Source organism: Pezoporus occidentalis, unplaced genomic scaffold (genome assembly GCF_034315485.1).
Source record: "Pezoporus occidentalis ecotype Australia unplaced genomic scaffold, CSIRO_AGI_Poc_V1 ctg30, whole genome shotgun sequence".
Lineage (NCBI taxonomy): Eukaryota > Metazoa > Chordata > Aves > Psittaciformes > Psittacidae > Pezoporus > Pezoporus occidentalis.
In genome coordinates, this window is record NW_026914941.1 from 1,937,607 (window position 1) to 1,958,467 (window position 20,861).

At 37.3% G+C, this 20,861-nt stretch overlaps 1 protein-coding gene across 5 annotated transcripts in view; it reads right to left on the reverse strand.

Annotated features, from left to right (window-relative positions):
- Positions 1-20,861, reverse strand: part of DIAPH2 (diaphanous related formin 2) — a 235,640-nt gene that overhangs the window by 162,327 nt on the left and 52,452 nt on the right. For all 5 annotated transcript variants that reach the window (XM_062627438.1, XM_062627442.1, XM_062627439.1 and 2 more), the window contains one exon: positions 18,421-18,535. In XM_062627438.1, the coding sequence (XP_062483422.1) occupies positions 18,421-18,535 (115 nt within the window). The remainder of the gene's footprint in view (positions 1-18,420; positions 18,536-20,861) is intronic.

Genomic DNA, 20,861 nt, shown 5'->3' on the forward strand with positions numbered 1-20,861 from the left:
GATTTACTTTTCTTTACCATTTACCTCAAGCAGACATGAAAGGGAAAGGGAAAGAGAGCCAACATTCTAAAGCAGACGGGGGAAAAGTAGTTTGAGCACACACAGATGTCTCTTCGAGAACCAGAAAATGCAGATCTAAACACCAGCAACACATAACCTACTTTTTCCCTTTTCCTATTTTAAACTTAGTTTCGAGTTCTATTTTGTTAGTAACAACATATTTGTTTATCAGTGTTGGAGGAAAAAAGCTGATGCAACATGTTGCAAGAAATTGTTTTCTGTTCATCTTCCATTATGCAACGCATGTGCAGCTCAAGTGTGCACCTTCAGTGATACCTTCAGCTGGGAACTAATTTAATCCCATAGAAAGTGCTCTGCTTGAAACCCATTTAGGGTCTAAATTAAAACTGGCAGCACTGAACAAAATGTTATGTAAGTTTAAGATACATTAAACAAGACTAATGGTAATCATGGCAAAGAACGTGCACAAACATGTTGAAATACTTCAGAGACATAATTAAGAAAAGATTTCTACCACCAGTACTTTTGCAGCAAAAAAAGGAAGCATTGAAAATTACCATTCTATACCTGGTCATTAATTTAGCTACTGAATGGCATTAGAAGTTATCATGCCACATTTTAGAGATGCATACAATTTTATTCCATTGGAGTTGTTAATGTATTTTACTCTGAGCTAAAAAGTCCACTTCATATTAAATTCCTTTCTTTTTTAAATAAGCAGTGAATAATTTTAATGAAAAATTAGTAGTAGAAGGTGCCAGTCATGAATATGATGAAGATGAAAATTAAAGGAGATAAAACAGAGTACATAGAATTACAATGTGGAGAAAGCAGAGACTGAGGTGAACTTCAGCCTACCCAAACTTGAGCCTTAATCTCCAATTTCTATCAAGTCTGTACTCACAAAGAATACATACCTCATATTGTGCTAGGAAAAAAAAACGAGTAATTTCATCTTATTTCCACCTAGCTAGTGGCTTACAAAGTGCATCTACAAGTATTTGGCAACAAAAGTAAATATACAAAGGAAATTAATTGCTTTATTATTCTCTTTACCTGAAACAAGATCTATGGCTAGTATAGAAGGAAAAAAACTGTGGGATCTCATAATTATTCCCAATGCCACCTGAGCCACTTTTCTGTTCACCTAAAATCACTCGGTTATCAACTCCTGCAGTAAAACCAATTAAGCACTCCTGCTGTCATTCTGTCCTTTCTGCAGGCAGAAGAGCAAAATACCTGGCACTGCACTGAAAAAGAAAAGAGAGGATTCTGTTCCGAAGCAAGTGACTGAGCTGGAAGTGGATCTTAGTTTGAGCCCTTGAGATAAAAAAAATAGCACTGACAGGGGAAAAACCATGGAACCTCTTGCATGCTTTTTGCCTAATTAATGTAATCAAGCCGAAGGAAGTGACATCAACCTAACAGATGATGCTCTGTGGAAGAAATAAAAAGCCCTAACTTTGTTTTACAAATTAGTTTTGTCCGAAAATAGCAGGGGATCTATAATCCTATTATCTTTTTCCATAATACAATTGATGGTTATTACAGTTGACCACCACAATTAATGACTACATGAAATATTTCTTGTTCTTTCAAAATTGCCCAAAAATAGTTGTAACTCGTCTAATTTTCAAGTGCAGTTTAAAAAGCGGCATCAGGAACTTGTGCAGTGAAGTTGTACGGTTAAAGTGTACTTAATTAGGCACTCCAGATTGCAGTTCTTTCAGTTTTCCACCAACAGCCTGAAATCAAGTAGATGTCTGAGCCACAAATAGCCTACTTGAAAAAATAAGTAAATAGAAAGCAACCAAAAAACCCACAAACAAACCAGGCAAGTGATTTTGCCCCTTTCTATTTACCCTGCTAAAGACCAATGCAAAAGAAGTTGCTTTTGCTGAAAGACAGTAAGAAAACATTAACAATTCATGGCATACAAATGTCACAGAAATATATGCAAGTACTCCTTCTGAACATCAGAAATCAAACAGCAGCAAGCGCACAGTGATTAAACTGGAAATATCCTCAACGGGCCTACTTAGCTGTGTTGTACGATGTGCTGTAAGAAGCTGGAATAAAAGCTAGTCACCTTTTCCATGAACATTTCCCTGACATTCCTTCCATGAATATTTATATGGAAGAAAGCCTCAAGGTTGTCCACCCCATTTCTGCCTTTGCCACTACTTCAATTTGTGATACTCAACATGGGCACGCAAAGTTTTGTTCCAAAGAGATGCTTATCCTTGGCAAGTTACGCTCAGCACCAAGACATTATGCATCCTTTCTGCCCATGTATTAGAGCTTGACTAATGACTGAAGAGACCAGTCAATGCATTTTAGATGCAACATGTGAAGTTACGTGTGTCAGAGAAGACATTTGCCTATAATAATAAAATGCTGCCTATAATAATATTTCTAATTTCCCAGTTATTTTTCCCCTGATGCCAAGCCGTCATCACAACAGAGCAGTGAGATAAAATAGCTAGAATTCTTTTCCAGGCACTGACATGCCGGTTATCCAGGCAACTTTCAAAAGCAAAAGTACCAAGACTCAGACAAAAAAACTCCAAACCTCCAAGTTAAACAAAATGTCAAAAATCCAATATAATACTTTATTTTCTGATAAACTCATTTTCTCTTATTAGTATGACAAGTCCAGTAAATAAGTCTTTTAAATGAATTTCAGCTCCTGTTCCTCTTGATTAGGCTTGTAAATGGCACATCTTTGCCATTAAAGGCACTTACGTGAATCAAATTTCCAGGAGAATTTTGAAATAATGAAGCTTAAAAAAAAAAAGATCGCAAGACCCAAAAATTCCTTTATACAGTCAAGCTAAGTAGATATTGGTGTTAAATTGATTTCTTTTCCTCTTTCACTGCGATATTTGATATCTAAAGCTCCTGACTAAATATTTAAACACTAAGTAAAACACACATCTCAAACGCACATTCCGGTACTCTCTCCCTTTTTGAAGTACTTCTCCACCATCAAGGTTTTAAACAAACATGCTTGAAAAATTGCTTCACTTGCACATATCTAAATTCCCAAACCCTCAATTTGTTTAGCAGCTTTAAGACATATTGTAGTCTCTTATGTTTAATGTGGCACATCCTGGTTATACACTGTGACCTACACAATGAAATACAGTTTTACATTTCTATTGACCTCATACTTAAGAAATTTGATTTTAAATCAAATGTTTAGCAAAAAGAATTATATTCTCCAGCTAATTTAAAGAATTTATTGGTAGTTATTGTTATATATTGAACTCAAAGGGATGCTTTCATAAGCATCATGCCCAGAACATAACTTCACAGGGGAAAAGGAGATTAGTAAAAAGAATTGGCAAATTATCTGTCTTAATAGATTCCATCAATTTCCATAAGCAGTAAGCAGTACCCTGTAAAACAGACTGGTAACCACAGCTTTGATAGTTGGTAACTACAAGTAGCAACTTCTGTGCTTACTTAGAAAACTTCAAGAAATTATTTTTCCATTAACAAATGTTTGATATTGTGGCCTTGTGGTGGACAGTACCAAACGACTCTCATTTGTTGCCTCTAATCTGTCACAAGCATACCTTTCAACCTCACCAGATGTGGGCACAAATATTTTTGCTACATGTCAGTCAAGAATAGAGTCTATCACAACCTTGGATCAAAATTACTTCTGGTTTTAACCAGACACATTAGCGCGCAGTAACTCATTTGGAACAGGAGCTGCCACACCACATGTCACAGTGAAAATGTATTGCGTCTTTCCACCTCGCAATCATTCTGACTAATGATCGTTCTAATGAAGGTCATCCCAATAGGTTCAATACACTGTGACAGTGAAACGTTTCTGGCATACTGATGTAACTCTCTAAAAACATGACGATTCCGTATCCATTTGGGATAACCAAACCACAATGTCACACACACACACACACACACCCCCGGCAACTGTGGTAGATCTGCTCATACTTATTGGATAACGGCCACCATTCAGTGAGGTATTACTGTGTGGTTTGTGTTCTGCGCAATTTTAGTCTTCCCCTCTGTGCTCTTTGAAAACACAGAGAAAGCAAATATAAATTAGTTATTAATGGGACTTGCAATGGCAGAAGAAGGAGGCAACAAACCAGGAAGATGTGATCCTGCAAGTAGTAGGATTGAATCACTGGAAAAGTAAACACTGGTTTGAAATACAAATATCAATGCCACAGGTTATGAATGCTACAAGAGCCTAAGTTCACTGAAAACAAAACACAATAAAGACTTTACTATGCATAAAATTTGACCTCTGACTTAAAAAATAACCTGTTGGAATATAGGAAGCATCACTATTTAGTTTATTCTATGTACAGAAAGAGACAGACATTTAATGTATTTTAGTTAACAAACTTATTTACCTAAGCATCTGCTCTGTCACCTGCTGAAGAGGAAATACCATGCTCACCAGCTGAAGACAACCAGGTATGGCTGTGTATGTTACCGATGCCTTCTAATAGATTTACCTTTAAAAAGCTTTCTTAAGGGCCCACGTACCTCAAAGTGTGTTGAAAACACCCAGGTGCTTCCCGAATACATGTACAATGATTATCTGTCTTCATGAGGTGAAAGATAAATTACTTCCACACTACAGGATTAGCCTCATGGGACCTACCAAGGTACTAAATTAAGCCACTTGCGTTGTAACAGAGTAAAAATAGCCCAGAAACACAAGCTACCAGTCTCACCTTCACCAGCATAATCAGGTTTCAGTATCGAACTCAGCACATTTTAAGTGTATATGCATACAGAATCCACAGTATATTCTAAATTTAGCAGATGTAACCTATGTTTTGCTGACCTTTATATTACCAACATAAGCAAAATTGGCCTAAGATGATTCATTAAGGTGGCAGCTTCTCACTGCTAATAATCCAAATGTCTTAAACGCAGGAACAAAAGAACATCAAACTGAAAGCCTCAAAACTTATTCCAGGCATACTATCCGTCAGAATATGCTATTTAGGGGTAATTCCACAATGAAAATCAGCCACTTTACCATGTGGACTCCATGCTTTCAGAAAGCATTTAAGCCATAAATTTCTTATTCAGCTGTCTCTTGAAGCTAAGAAATGATTCTGTAATATTATTCTTAAATAATTATGTTCCTACTTACAGAATGGAAAAACAAATGATGTTTCTCTTAGAAAGATGATGTAAAGAATTTTCAGTTTCTTGCAGCCGAACAAGACACACAACACTTGCACAATACGCAACACTGTAATTTCAACTTTACATCCTTAAGAGATCATTAACAAGTAATGCAGTAACTCAACAAAATTACCAGCTTTTTATCTGTGTTAATGCCTATGTACCTAGTATTTTCAGTATCTCTAGGAATTCATAAACCTAACAGCATGACGGTTAACTCTTAATCCTTGAGACAGCTTTTTAATATATCTTTCTCTAAAGAACCTTCATTCATTTAGGTAACAGATCTACCCTTACTTTGTGTATAGATGGCAGAACTTTGTGCAATGGCAGATATTCTGTTCAAAGCATCTCCTACTAACATTACAGCTGGAATAACTATCAATCACATGAAAGCTGCAATCTCGAAAGCGTACCTTGTCTGTAACCAAGGAAGAAAAAACAGGTTTGCACATGAAACCGAGAGGCATGGAGAAGGGAGCACTTTTTGTAATTACATCATCACTGCAGGTCAGCACAATATGAACCAGCACAGACACCCATTTTCTCAGACCACATTTTCTCCATTTGCAGTTTTACAGAAAAAAAACCCACAATGCATGTCATGGAAATTTGAGAGAAAGTACATTTAGGAAGTCATGTGGTATGTGCTAGCTATGATTCTGCTGAAAGATGGAGGGAACATCTCTTTAATACACACTTAAAAGAATTACTTTACAAGTAAGAGCATAAATTTTGCTTGTAACTCCATTTGTGTGCTCAGTGGGGTATTATTTATTTAAACAGGTACACTGTTATTCCTGCAACGCTGCTGGAAGCTTTCACGATATTAAAATATAGGTGGATAGCCTACTTAATTGTGAGCACAAACTTTCCTGCTACATAGTTGATCTGTTTTCCATCCTTTCCTCCAAACTTTCTCTTCCCTCTGACCTTCACCTGGGTCACAAAATCACAGCCAACTCCATGGCTTTACTGCAGGTGAAGCTACCTTTCAAGGCTCAGCTTTCCAGCAGGGACTAGATTTGGAGCTTCCTTTACCAATATTAAGAAAGCTTCCAAAAAACACAGCTAGCAATAATAGATCAGAAAGAAAGAGACATTGTTTTAAAACCATCCTGCATAGAATTATAGAACACTGACCTACAAGTGACAAGAGATTGACCTCCAACTCATTATCAGTGTATTTGATGTACATATAGAGACAAATCCTTACACATGAAAGATAAGACACCCTTTAGGAAAATTTCCACAACAGATAATCTTAACAGCTCATTTAACAAAAAATTACTGTAAAATCCATGGAATGGGCTATTTAATCATGCTCTGAGTAACTAGCTTCAGATTTAATAGCTCTTTCTACTATCTTACTTGGATTCCCTTGTAAAAAAATTACTTAAAATACTTGAAGAAGAGTCTCTTCTGAGGGTTATTTCTTTCTCATTTGACATTAGTGAAAGCATTCTTTTCAACCTAATCTTTTTACCTATTCATACAGCATGTGCTTTATTCCAGGAATACAGATTTTTGTTTAAACACAAATAAAACCCGCACCTTTGTTCAGTTCAACTCATTCTTTTTTTTCAGTTCTACTTCTGAATTTCTTTTTCATTGAATTAATGGAAAAAATACTCTCCATAAAAGCATTATAGATCAAGACTACTTCATGAATGTATTCATATTTCATGCTAATTAGTCTTTGTATACAATGCTTTCCCTGGTGCGCCTAGTACATGTGTCTCTGTCCTGAAGTCCTCGTTAAATGTGCTATGGCTTATTTGAGCACTGCATCACCGAGACCCAAATAGACAGTTCAGAATACAAAACTGCCTTTCTTCTGCTGCTGTATTTTATAAATCTGCTGCAAACAAAAGTTCTATTTCCCTTCAAAAAAAAAAAAAACAAGGTACAGAATGTACTAACTACAAAAAGAGTTATCATACAAGAGGCTGGAATTCCAAACTTGTTGAATAGATGTACGTGGGTAACCCATTTGTCTGTGCATGACAAGCGGTGTTCCTTATTGTTTTCTAATGGGAACCTCTGAGACATCAAATATGTAAGTAAAAAACACTGCATGCCTTTGAGAGTTTACCTCCCCCAGATATTTCTCCAGAGTAAAACTGACTCTGCCATCTTTCCTCCAAAAGTGTTTCAATGCTGAGAACTAGGGTCTAACAAATACATACGTGTGAATTCTGCAAGCTACCACCTAAAATGTAAGGCATTATAATTAAGACAGCTCAGTCACAACACTGTTGAAAACATCTACAAGAGACCTTTTAAGACAATATGTGGCTGCTCTCACTCCAATATGTCTTGTTCCAAGCCTTTAACACAAAACATTTATCTACGAGCTCACCACCAACCAAACTTTCTGAAAATCTTATGTTGTGGTTTAAACCCAGTCAGACAGCTCGTTCGCTCACTTCCCCCCCTTCTTTCCCTCCCCCTACTCCCAGAGGGACGGAGAGGAGAATCAAAAAGAATGCAACTCCCACGGGTTGAGATAAGAACAGTTTAGTAACTAAGGTATAACACAAATCACTGCTGCTACCACCAGTAATAACAATGATAAAGAAAATAACAAGGGAAGAGAATACAACACCTCACCACCAGCCAAATGATAACTCGGCCCCCCAGCCCGACCAAGCTCTGACCGATACACTCTCCAACCCCGCAGTCTCCCAGCCCTTCTGGCTAACTCCCAGTTACATCCTGGGCATGACGTGCTGTGGTATGGAATACCTCTTTGGCTAGCTTAGGCCAGGTGTCCTGTCTCTGCTTCCTCCCGGCTTCCCCTCCTCCCTGGCATAGCATGAGGCTCACAAAGTCCTTGGCCAAACCAAAACATCGCTATCAGCTCTGTTCCCAGGCCAAAAGTCAAAACACTGCACTACACCGCACCAGCTGCCAAGAAGGAGAAACATGACTGCTACTGCTGAACCCAGGAATTTCCAAAATCAGCATTTTATGAATGAAATAAAGAGGTTCATTCATTTATTACATTTTTGGAATTATCAGCAGTTCCCAAAGTTTACTGAAGGAATGTCAACACACACCTAAAATTACCTGAGTACATCGTACTTAAGTGGGAAAAGCTATGATTGCAAAACTGTCCTCCTTCAGAGGAAATGGAAACAACCTTCCGTAAACTCTACTACCCAAGTTTTTGACATAATTAGTAGTTAAAACATGCAGTAAAGCTGAGTAGCAGGGGCTTCTTTATTCATACTCTTCAGAAACACCTTCAGTTCCACAGATTTCTTAACCCAACAACGGCCTTGGCAAAAGCATATACACACGTGGCTTCCTCTACAATCTCAGTTGCATGCCTAGCACTAAAAAAAGGCAGATACTCGGTGTCTCTCTACAGAAGCAACAGAGTCACAAAGTACCTAGCAGGGTTTCCTATTTTGAACCCTTACTCCTCAAGTCTCCAGTGGGAAGGCTAACTTACCCTACTGAAACTTCAAAAGGGTTAACCAGTGCTAATTACACTAGAACTGAAGGAATCACCTCCACAACAGGGCATTTGACCTGAATTCAGAATACATACAATGCTGACTCTGAAAATGAACTTGATTTCTATAGGATTGTGTGGAATACATTATGATATACTTCAAAGCAATCAATGAATAAAGCTAGCAACTTTCAAATATCCCAGACCTCAAACTATTTCCCATCTGTCTCAATCTGAATATAATTTAATTCGTATAGACTACTTGCATTTGGTTTTCTGAAGCTGCAATCATTAGTTCTTTAAGTAATTCTAACCAAGATTGTATCCAAACTATTTAATCCAAACCCCTCTGATACAACAATGCTCTAAAGAATGCTAACTTTAACTATTGCACACATAAAGAAAGCAAGCTCCAGCATAACAAATATGAGACCTAGCAAAACTGCATCTAGCTGACCTGCCCCTCATTAATTTTTTCCCCTTATGAATGTACCACAAACCTTTTAAAAGCACAGTCTTAAAACTCTATTCTCATTTTAGTCTTTTTGTACTATGATGAATGAAATGGGTACCGATGCTCTTGAACTAAGACACCCATTTCCTTCAGCAGGAATAGGTGCTATAGAACAGCTACCATTTGGCCAGTGGCTTCCTCACATTAGAAGACCTACATGGGAACCTACATACAAATAATTCTTGGGAGGCCTCATCTGTGGCTCTCCTGAACAATAGCCCAGCTGTAGGAAAACCCCATGCATCATTCCTAACATCCTTCTCTGTGTCACTATTGCAAGCTTACAAATGAAGTATAAACTATTAAGGAGTCTACTTCTGCTGTTGTTGCATTAGTATCTGATGCAAAACTGACTACACATACACCTTTCAGCCTCCTTCTTTTTTCCTCTTGATACTTTAATATCATGGTTTAAGAACCCAGGACATTTAAACAATCCTGTACAAAATGTCCTGACACTTCTGGTTAAAAAAAAACTTTAATTGCACTGGTAATTATATAAAAATATATTTTTCCTTACCAAGAAATATATTGTTATGTATTTATTATGATCATTGTTTAAGTAACTCTAAGATAATTTAAGAATTAAAAAGAGCATATAAATAATATAAAAATACAAATATAGACACACACATAAATCTAAGCTATGTGGCAATAATCTAAGGCATCAGTTTATTTAAACAATGCAAAACTTTTTCCACCCAAGTTTGACAGTCCACCTATGACATAAATCCAGTTGAGAAGGATGAAAGACGGCACACTAACAACTTCTCCTTTATGGCATTTGACTTGATTCTGCTGTTGAATAAGAACAACAATTTCAAATATATTGAAAGGTGAAAACAAAGCAGCCTGCTTTACTTTATGTGAAACTGAGCTATACAGACTGATGACCTAAGCATGTAATCCAACTAAATGAAATTCCTGTAAAACACAAAACATTTGTGGACCCTACACTGTGAAGCAGCATCTGCGTTTGGCTTGGACTCATATACTTCTGAGAAGGAGAGAATGAAGAGCAAAAGGAAACGAAACATCCATGTCCTGAATTAATCAGAAGACCAAGGGAGCCACCTGCAGTCTGCAATCCAGAAACAAATGCATTACGAGTTTGGGTTTTTTTCCCCATTTCTTTTTATTTCCATGAAATAATGCATATAGCTGAACTAGTCCAATATGCCTGTGCTTAATTCCAGAGACTCCTGTATTACACTGAAGCTTGCTCTCTCATACCTGCAAGTACTGCTGTGTTACAGGAACTTGGCCAAACAGAACCCATTTAAAGCTTGTAAAAGTTCAAGTTCTCTGATGCATTTGATCTGGGCTTCTCTGCATATCAAGTTCAGATCCATTTTTTAAAGTACTAATCCCTTTTCCTTTTCTTTATAAACACCAAATGTAAATGAATGCAAATAGTTTTCCTTCAAGTTTAATGATGCGCTGACCTCATTCTTCAGCTGCTGGTTATCTCTTAACTAAGAAATAACTGAAAAGATGAGACAAAACCTTCTTTTCACCACTAAAAATGTTCCACTGCGTCAAGCATAAAGGGCAGGCTGATGAAGAATGATGCATATTTCATATCTGTCAGTCAAGACTAACAGTGAATGTAAGCTGTGCAATATTCACAGAGAAACACTGCAGAGGTAGAATCAGACATGAAACATTACGTCACTTCAGTGGAAGAACTTCATAACTGCATTTAATGCATGGAAACTTAATTATTTCCATGAGAACTCTGCTTCAGCAGACTACCTGGTCACAGAACAGGTTAAAAACAGTAAGATTCAGATCAGAAAGACATACCCATTAACTAGAGGGGCAAGGAGAAGAAATAGAAGTCATGGCAACTAGCCTGTCTTTCTCCCTTTCCTCAATATCTGCCAGCGGTATGAATAGAAAGAGTTTAAGTCACTGTAGAAATGTGGGTTTTTTTTAAGAACCCTGTAAAATAACACACTGTCCTTTAAGAACAGGTGGTTTCAGAGAGGAAAAAAATTACACACTATTTTCTTCAGAAGATCAAAAATCAGCCTGCTTTATATCAAACTTAGAACAGAAAAGACATGAAGGGCTTTAAAATGCCCTTCCTGACTGGGTGATTTGGTAGTCACTTGTACATTTCCTTCTCACATGAAGGTACCCTGTACAATTGAAGTTTAAAAGTATGATAAAGATTAAAAGACAGAAACTATTGTGAACACTCAATGGCTCAAGGAATAGCAGCAAAAGGGCCTCACAGAAGACTGTCTATGGGTATTCCACATGCAAACATAATGTGAACATCTCCTGCATGATGTTAACAAATAAGACTGCATCATTTACATGCACACAAATATTACAGACTTATCTGTAGTAGCAAAAATGTTTTCAAACCAGAACAGTTGTTTTAATTAAAGCCTAATAAAAACAAACTAAGGACATGGCATTTGCCTAGTTTATATTATCTAATTTGTTCAACACACAAAGAAATTAAATACATTTGTGTCTGTCATTGCTGTACTGTATAATTTTGGGAGGAAAAAGAATGATATCAAATACTGTGGTAGTTAACTTGTTGAAAATTTCTGGCATGTGTTCTCAGCAGTGGAAAATATGAGTGTAACCTATAACAAGGTGCTCATGTGGATGCCGCAAGCAAGGGAAATTGAAAGCTGAAGTGGGTGGGAATTGCAGCCCACCTACATGATGGCCTTTTAATTCAGAACTCCAAGAAAGTTGACATTTAGCCCTCAAATGCCATGTTATCCACAGAAAGTAGGTGGCAATCAAAAGACTACCACAGCTCAAGTTTTAATAATTCACTTTATTAGAACGTAGTCAACCCAAGTACTTGGAGGCACAGAAGAACAACGCACAGAAACTTAACCAGAACTGAAAGTCTTGATAAGCACCCCCAATCAAGAAAAGCAAACAGAAGACAGTAATTACTGATCTACTAGAATGTAAGATCATACAACTTGTGGTAAAGAACAAGATGCTGATGACTTGTTGCAACACCATTTGAGCTTCACTCTTCAGGGGGACAGAGGGTGGGTGAGCATAACAGCAGAAAAAAGAAGGGGTGGGTGGTAAGTTTACATTTGAGTGTTAGTATCAATGTAAGTGGAATAATGGTGTTGGTTGTATTTTGAGTGGACTTAACACTTGAATAAAGTACAATCAAGTGTTAAAGTATCCATATAATGTTTTTATACTTTCTGTTAATGGAAACATTGAGCACAATACCTGCATACATCTATCATACCCTTTATGTACAATAACAGGCAGTATTCCACCCTCACCTAGTTTAAGAGCCAGCCTCCTCACTATTTCCAACAATTTTTAAACTAACGTTCCCCTTACAATGTTTTCAACAGGCTCATTTGGATAAGCCCTGTCACGTGCTCACGGTTCTACACAAGTGGAGTTTCCTGAACTAATCACAGTCTAACCTTTGCAGCCTAAAACAGAAATTTACCTTTAAGTAAGCATTATTAATAATGTTGACAAAACAGGATGTTGATATCATCACTGTAGGTGGTGTTACTTAAACATAACCTTTTTCTCCGCCTTATCATGCCTTATGTTGCATCTTCCTCAGAAGTCACCTTGTTTCCCTGGACTGTTCTTCAGCTTTTCTGGTATGCTTGTTATGCTCTTAAAATATTTCCCACAACCTTTTCATTCTACTTTCAGATGTACATTGCAACCCTCTTCCTCCTTAACCAGAAAAAGAAGTTTAAATAGCAAATCCTGACATTGACTCAGAATATGAACAAGCTAAACTATATTTTAGTTACTTCTGTCAGTGTCTCACTAATTTTTCATGATTGTTAGTATTTTAAAACTACATATGAGTCCCCAAAAGTTGTGCAGAGAGAGGTATCAAACGTAGGACTGCACAGCACCTAAGTTTTCATATTCTAATTACTCAAACAAGACCACATGAAACTAAGCTATTTAATCTATTTTATATATTATTACATTATATTATATAATACATACGTATATTATTACATTGTACATCTAAAATTGTTTTGTTCATGTTTTCTTCAATTATAATTTACATGTAAGTTGGTATTTTCTGTCGTACTTTCTCCAATATCCATAATGTGAAAAATACAATCCGGCTATTAAAATCTTATTTCAATTTTGAAAAGATCAAAATGATCATTGAATTGTATTTTAGAAGTCTAATCATAAAGAAGTAACAGAACTCTGATCATTTCCCCTTGAGATAAGTTGGATGGATAATGAATTCTGCACTGGAACAATCCCAGTAGTTACAGACTATTATGTACTAATTACTACCTTTACAGATCTACTGTACACATAATTAATTTCTTCAGAGCACCACTATCATTCTTGACTGGCAAAATACACAACCTAAATTACAAGAGCCAGAAATTAACGTGATCCTTTAGGGAGAAGGCATTAACTAGCTTTGTGGTGTTTTGCAATTAGACTATCAATCAAACAGTGAAAAGTGATTTTGATAGCAGCAGGCCTGATATATTGAGTATTGTCACATTATTACAAAGTTATCTGAGGCCATATATGATGTATCACAACTTATCCACAGAGCCATAACGTTTTAATCCTTTACTTTCACTTGCTAGAAGACACTTCATCACACGATTATATATGTATTTAGCACTTGTACTTAAATATCAATACATGGAGGACGGGTTGAGACCATGTTCCAAAGCACCGCTTACATCTCACTGCTGCTGCTGGTGCTTCTCTCCTTGACACTAGTAGCCGAAGGTCAAATTTGATGTCAGTTAAGGGACAAAAGCAAAAGTGATCCAAGTAACATTCTAGCTGCACAATGCAGCATGAGCTGCTTAAATGACTTTAAGCATTTGCTATTACCAATTCCTTCCTCTTGCTATTTAAATATCAAAACACAAATCAATCCACGATAGGATTATTTTGCAAACCAAGTACTACCGAGCCTGGAATTTTCAAGTCGTGACTCAAAAAAACTGTAAAAGGATGATGCATGTTTTCACCAGCAAAATCACTGCTTTCAGTTTTCAAGCAACGCATGAGTCACAAAATAAATTTATGGATTATATTAGATTCTCTCTCTGAATTAACCGGGTCATAAGAAAACAAGTAACTGATTGGAAACTAATACCATCTTTACTCTTTTCCTCTGTCCAGCTACATGAGGAAATATGATTCTATGTTTTTCATTGTCACCCATAATGCAGTAAGTGTCCCACTTGTTAATACTGCCCAACTCATGAGCAACCATCACAGTAGCCTATTCATTTTCAAATGTGCCTGATCTGGAATATCATTTACTTGCCAAAATGGTCTGTGAGACTATAATCATTGTTTCCACCTGTGCATCTGGAAGCACAATTCCAAGCTCAAAACACTCATCTGATCTCTTACGTGAAAATTTGAAGCCCTGGAGTCCATTTGCCAGAGGCCTCTAAGAGGGATTTGGACTATATGCACTTCTCTTGAAGAAAAATGGAGAAATTCCTTCCAGACTGCAGTGAGACCACGATAATTAGATCTCAGTCAACTAAGTTCAAAGCTCAGGATCTCTAAAACTCATAAAGTCTGAACGGGAATACTTTTTAATGTTCCAATTGCTCCCTGCTCAATAGATGTTTTCATAACTGTGCTCAGTAACTGATTTCACAGGTCAAATAATGCAATTTCACTGTTAGTACTGATCTGTATGTAACTAAATACATTATATATATTCACAGGGCATCAGTATTAAATATCTAATGTTACAGTAACAAGTAAAGATTTAACCTCATGCATACTCTTTGAGAGAAAATTCTGATTAAAGTATATTTGACTTTAACTTATTTTATCAGTTGGCAACCACTTGTTTTTGTTCATGGTGCTCTTGTGATTAAACATTCTTATGCTTTACAAGCAGATAGCTCATGCAGTCATTTGATGAGTGATAAAAATTGTGCCTCAGAAATGTCTTATTATGACTTACATACGCACAGTTTTGGTCTCTAAAAGTACCACTTCCCTGCAACTTTGACTGCCTTCCCTGAAAACAGGCAGTACTCTGGCAGCAAAGGCAGCAGGTAGGTTAGTGACAACCAACATAAAGTTATTCTTAAATCAAAACTATGTTAAACGAAGAAATCCCCAAAGTTTCATTCTCATCGTGCCAGCACCATGAATAGAATTCAGAGGTTTAATCAAAGTTGAGTGCTGCAACCTCTACGAAATCACAAGTTTTTTATTAAGTGTGTATCCTGTCATTTGTTTTACTTCAGTTGTTATTCCCATTGGCATTCCAAAAATGCCGTGAAACACAAGATAGTAAACACTAAGTCATCACAACTGCTTTTGGCAATTGTCAGTTTTCTTCCACTCATCCATTTATTTGCTTTACATGCTGACTGTGCTCTTGAGGGAGCATAAAATGCATTTCTATTTGTCTTGCACTCATTTTCCTGTAATACATTAGGAGACCACACCAAGCAATAGAACTAAAGCAGAAGAGAAATTTGATCCTAGATTATCCTTGAAATAAGTATTTGGGGGATTTATGAGCTGCCTGTGGCTGCTAAGGTGAATGGTGAGGAAGAACAGTGAATATCATGTAGCATATCCCTTTGCAGACAGCAGCTGCAGAAAACAATTGCTTGTAGAATGCAATTATTCTGAAATGCTCAGAGACTCCTCTTGACTTCTAGCAGGTTTTCAAGTTTTAATAAAACTTTAAGACAGACCACACTGACGTTTACTCATCAGCCAAATAAGATTTTAATGTCCTGGGTAATATGTAGCAGCACTTTTAACGTGCCACAATGAAGGATGGGCAGACCTTATTTTCTACACTGACTGAGAACAACACGAGGAACAACAGCAAAACATCTGCCAGGCCATCACCACAGTGAGCTGTTGGGAGATTTTCTGTTGTTCCTAGTCTTAGAACTGTTCAACTATGTCAACAAGCATTTCTTCTCACATCAAACCTACAGCTATGTCAACATTGAGAGAGTTTTTCAGCATTTTCAGTGAAGAATCATTTCAGGAATTCAGAAACATTTCCTCAGATTTCTGATGAAAGAATTAAGCTCAAGGCAGAAGCTTGTTGTTTTCATTAAGAAGGGTCTCACTGTACGGCAAGTGCTAGCTGCTGCTGGGGGTTCTTTCCCATCTTGCTGTCACACTAAAACAAGTGATGAACTCCACATCATTTTAACCTCACTACAAGGCTATGAACCAAGAATCTATCAAACTTTGGTATGGAAAAAGGTGTTAAATTACAGCAGATGATGCTTCTGTATTACTGCATTTAATATCTGAACATTTAGAGCAGAAAGTGGGAAGCATTTGTAAAAGCAGAATACTAATGGCTCAAATTCAGTGACTACTGAAAAGAGCATGAGCTCTGAGTGAAAGAACTGTATATTTACCTTACGAAAAACACAGCTATGACTAACTCTTTGAAGGGGTTTCAAAGAGCACAGAAAAAGACATATTCAAAAATAACTCAAGCAATCTACTCAAGAAATGGTAAAAGAAAGTTAAGGTCCTCTGAGAGACCTTCCTTGACTTAACTTTTCAAACGCTGTCTTAGTATAAACTGCAGTTTTTATTCCTGAACTTCACACACAACAACGAGGATACCACAAACATCTATGTGCAATACAACTTAATGTTGAAGTAATAAAAGAGCAGGCTAGCAATATGAATAAATAGAATACTCCCTATGGTTAAAACACAACTCATCACATGAGCTGTTAATTCTTCAAGCCACAAAGTAAGGGGAAAAAAACGCTTACAGTCAGTTCATACATTCAAAATCCTAACTGTGGGCTTGCTTATTCAGATTTGGCCTATGAACACTTGAAACATCTGACTCCAACCACCTGCAAGAACTGCACATCCCTAAAGTATATCATATTTTAACTGGTTGATAAATGGACAAAGGATTCGTAGCTAGTATTATTTCACTATCTACCACTTCCTGGACTCTAATTCATTGGGTTTCCTCATTAGTTCCTTAGTTATTACTGAACCGTACTTCAGCAGTACTTGCCTCTTTTCAGTGCCTGAAAGAGATTACTGGGAAATGGCCACATATGAAATACTGATCAATTGACCATTAACCATGGAAATAATGAAGAGGCTGTGTGCTGCTTCAGGAGTGCTCAAAGACCATTTGAAAGCCATGAAGAGCAAAGGATGGTATTAAAGCATCAAAATCATAACCAGTATTCGGCTGCTAGGAGATATGCTTCCAATGCATCACATCTCATGCTGAATAAATTGTTTGAGAAATTAAAGATTTTTTTTTTTTTAATCTAAAATCAACAGCAGAAGAGCTATTTAGGTGACATACTGAACAGTCCCAGTTACACTTGACAGAAAGCTATTCTCCTGGCATTGTTCTCTCTTAGTCAAACAGACCCATTTCACACTGTGTTCCAACAAAACTCAGCAGACCATCAGATGCTTTCCCATGGCATTATGCAAACAGCTTAAAGACTGTGCACTCACACATTCAACTCTTTGAAAACTAACTTACAGCAGTTTTACTGCATAACTGGCGTGTGTGTGTGTGCTTCTTAGATTACAACACAAATGTAAACACTAATTAAGGGGTATATTTAAATACTATTTTCTTCTTAAATGAAAGCTGCATATACAATTCAAAAAAAGAAAAAAATTGAAAGCAAAGAACAGGGGCAGAAACATAAGAACTTTGAAGAGAACTATAGTTTGAACATGCATATTCCAGAGACATTACAATAGGCATATTACAGAGTCCTGATTCTGTGATTCAGCTGCATATAGTAATTGCTACATTGCTTGTAGAGGATTTTCATTTTGCAGAGTGATACAAGCAAGTAAATTTTTCATGTGCAGACTCACCACATGTGGAATATCTAAAAGAATCTGACACCTTACAGTTCCTATAGCTTGGAATATTAACGCAGATAAGCACGATTTTAGGATTAGAATTTAAATATAATTATAATTTTTTATGGAGAAAATTCACACCTGTCTGCAACACACCCTCCACTTTTCAGGCGTATTATTACAAAAGGTTCTTCCCCTCATGCTGTAGAGTGAGGGAAGAACAATTCTTGTAATCTACTGTTATGCTTAATAAAAACATATATTTTAAATAATCTTCCGGGTATAAAACCATTATGTGAATTCCATGATATTGCACAAAGCATAAAAGAGACTGTCACTGCAGAGTTTGAAACTGAATTAAAGCATAACACAAAGTAAAACAAGAACGTACCTTTCATTTGCGTTCCAAAAGTAAGGGCCAGTTTCGCAAACAGTTCTGGGTTTTCAAATTTCTCTTCTTCAGCTTTTACCCAAAAGCTGTTTTCTGCTATCTCTTGAGGCTCAATCTGAAACACAAGTGGCATCTCCAAAGTTAGTAACTAGTATTTGCAATAGACAAGTTAAATCCAATGCTCCTAGACTTCTACGATAATTGTAGTGAATTAAGCTTAGCTATGTTCCAGGCATTATAGTCTCTTCAAGATGCTCCCTGAACAACACACACTTGGATTAACCGCCCTTTATCTATGCAACAATTTTTATTGCACTTCTCCCATCCAACATGCTTTCCACACAGAACTGATAATGTATTACCATCTGGGTTTGAAAGTGTTCCAGCTTTCTCTTTATTGCTTTGTACAGAGTTCCCAAATTCTTCACCACTGATACACATTCCTCCTACTTGAGAACTGTAGAAGGAATAGTCTTTATTACACTGCCAGATTACAAAATACCTTGTTTGTAAATGAGATATCAATGTGCAACTGTCAGTAACTCAGTATTGTCTGTCAAAAAAATTCTATTTTCCAATATCAGTAATAATTTTATACTTAATATCTTTTTTTAATATACTTTCCAGTTTTCAAATGTAAACTCAGATTTCATTAGAGCACCTTTATTTGATACTGGCTATATTAAAAGAAGAAATTACTCTGCCATATGGAAGCTGAACGTCAATTTTACTCATGACTCAGAACAGATATTTTGTTTTCAAAAGATGTTCCTCTTCCACTTTTCAAAGTCCTCCTATTTCTTTTTTTTTTTTACAACTTTGTTTAAAAGCCAATCAATTTTCAAGGGCTATTTAACTTCCAGATCATATACAGCAGATTCATTATTACTATACTTGCAAGCCTCACTGGGATTTCACTGCAACACATTGACCCTCCACCTTTTACTATATGATCAATCATTTGATCATGATCACACCAGAAGGCTGTGCTGCCATCCAGCAAGACCTGGACAGGATGGAGAGTTGGGCAGGGAATAACGGGATGAAATATAACAAGGGAAAGTGTAGAGTCCTGCATCTGGGCAGGAACAACCCCAGGTTCCAGTATAGGTTGGGAAACGACCTGTTAGAGAGCAGTGTAGGGGAGAGGGACCTGGGGGTCCTAGTGGACGACAGGATGACCATGAGCCAACACTGTGCCCTTGTGGCCAAGAAGGCCAATGGCATCCTGGGGTGTATTAGAAGGGCGGTGGTTAGTAGGTCGAGAGAGGTCCTCCTTCCCCTCTACTCTGCCCTGGTGAGACCGCACCTGGAATATTGTGTCCAGTTCTGGGCCCCTCAGTTCAAGAAGGACAGGGAGCTGCTGGAGAGAGTCCAGCGCAGGGCAACCAAGATGATTAAGGGAGTGGAGCATCTCCCTTATGAGGAAAGACTGAGGGAGCTGGGTCTCTATAGTTTGGAGGAGGCTGATGGGTGACCTTATTAGTGTATATAAATATATAAAGGGGGAGTGTCACGAGGATGGAGCCAGGCTCTACTCGGTGGCAAACAATGATAGGACAAGGGGTAATGGGTACAAACTGGAACACAAGAGGTTCCACTTAAACTTGAGAAGAAACTTCTTCTCAGTGAGGGTGACGGAACACTGGAACAGGCTGCCCAGGGAGGTTGTGGAGTCTCCTTCTCTGGAGACATTTAAAACCCACCTGGACACATTCCTGTGTAACTTTATCTAGGTGTTCCTGCTCCGGCAGGGGGATTGGACTAGATGATCTTTTGAGGTCCCTTCCAATCTCTAGCATACTGTGATACTGTGATTTCATGCATAGCTGATCTACCACCAGCTGCAGGCGAGACATTTGTAAAAACTATCTTAATCCAACTCTAATGATGAGGACAGTTACAACAAAAGGCACTAAATTAAAGAGTAAGAATTTCATTCCCAAACTGATGGCTCCTTAAAAGTGATGATCAAATAGACTTTCCCTTTTCTCAGTGTGCAGGAGATCTTTGGCACCACTCCCAGAGCACTTAAGCAAGGTGTCCATCTGCAGTTACTTCCCACTGTCACACACAGTGTGCAGATGTACACTTTATAAATTATTTCTATAAACACGGGAACATAATTGATTACAATCAAAGTGGCTGCAATTACATATGTATTATAAACTAAAAAGCTTATTTTGGGTGTATTTCAGTTACAAAACTAGTGCAGCTGACTCTAGAATCACACAGCACTTAACAAGGACAACTGAGTGTAAAATGCCTAAGTTACAAGCAGGGAAGAGTTTTATTTATTTAGGCATTTCACTAATGTATGGCAGGAAAAGATAAATGAATCGCAGGACAGGAACTATCCTAACCAGACAAAGCAGTGGCAAGTAAAAGATAGGCAACAACTTGAAGAAGTAATTATATTCCAATAGCATTCAAAGTTTCTT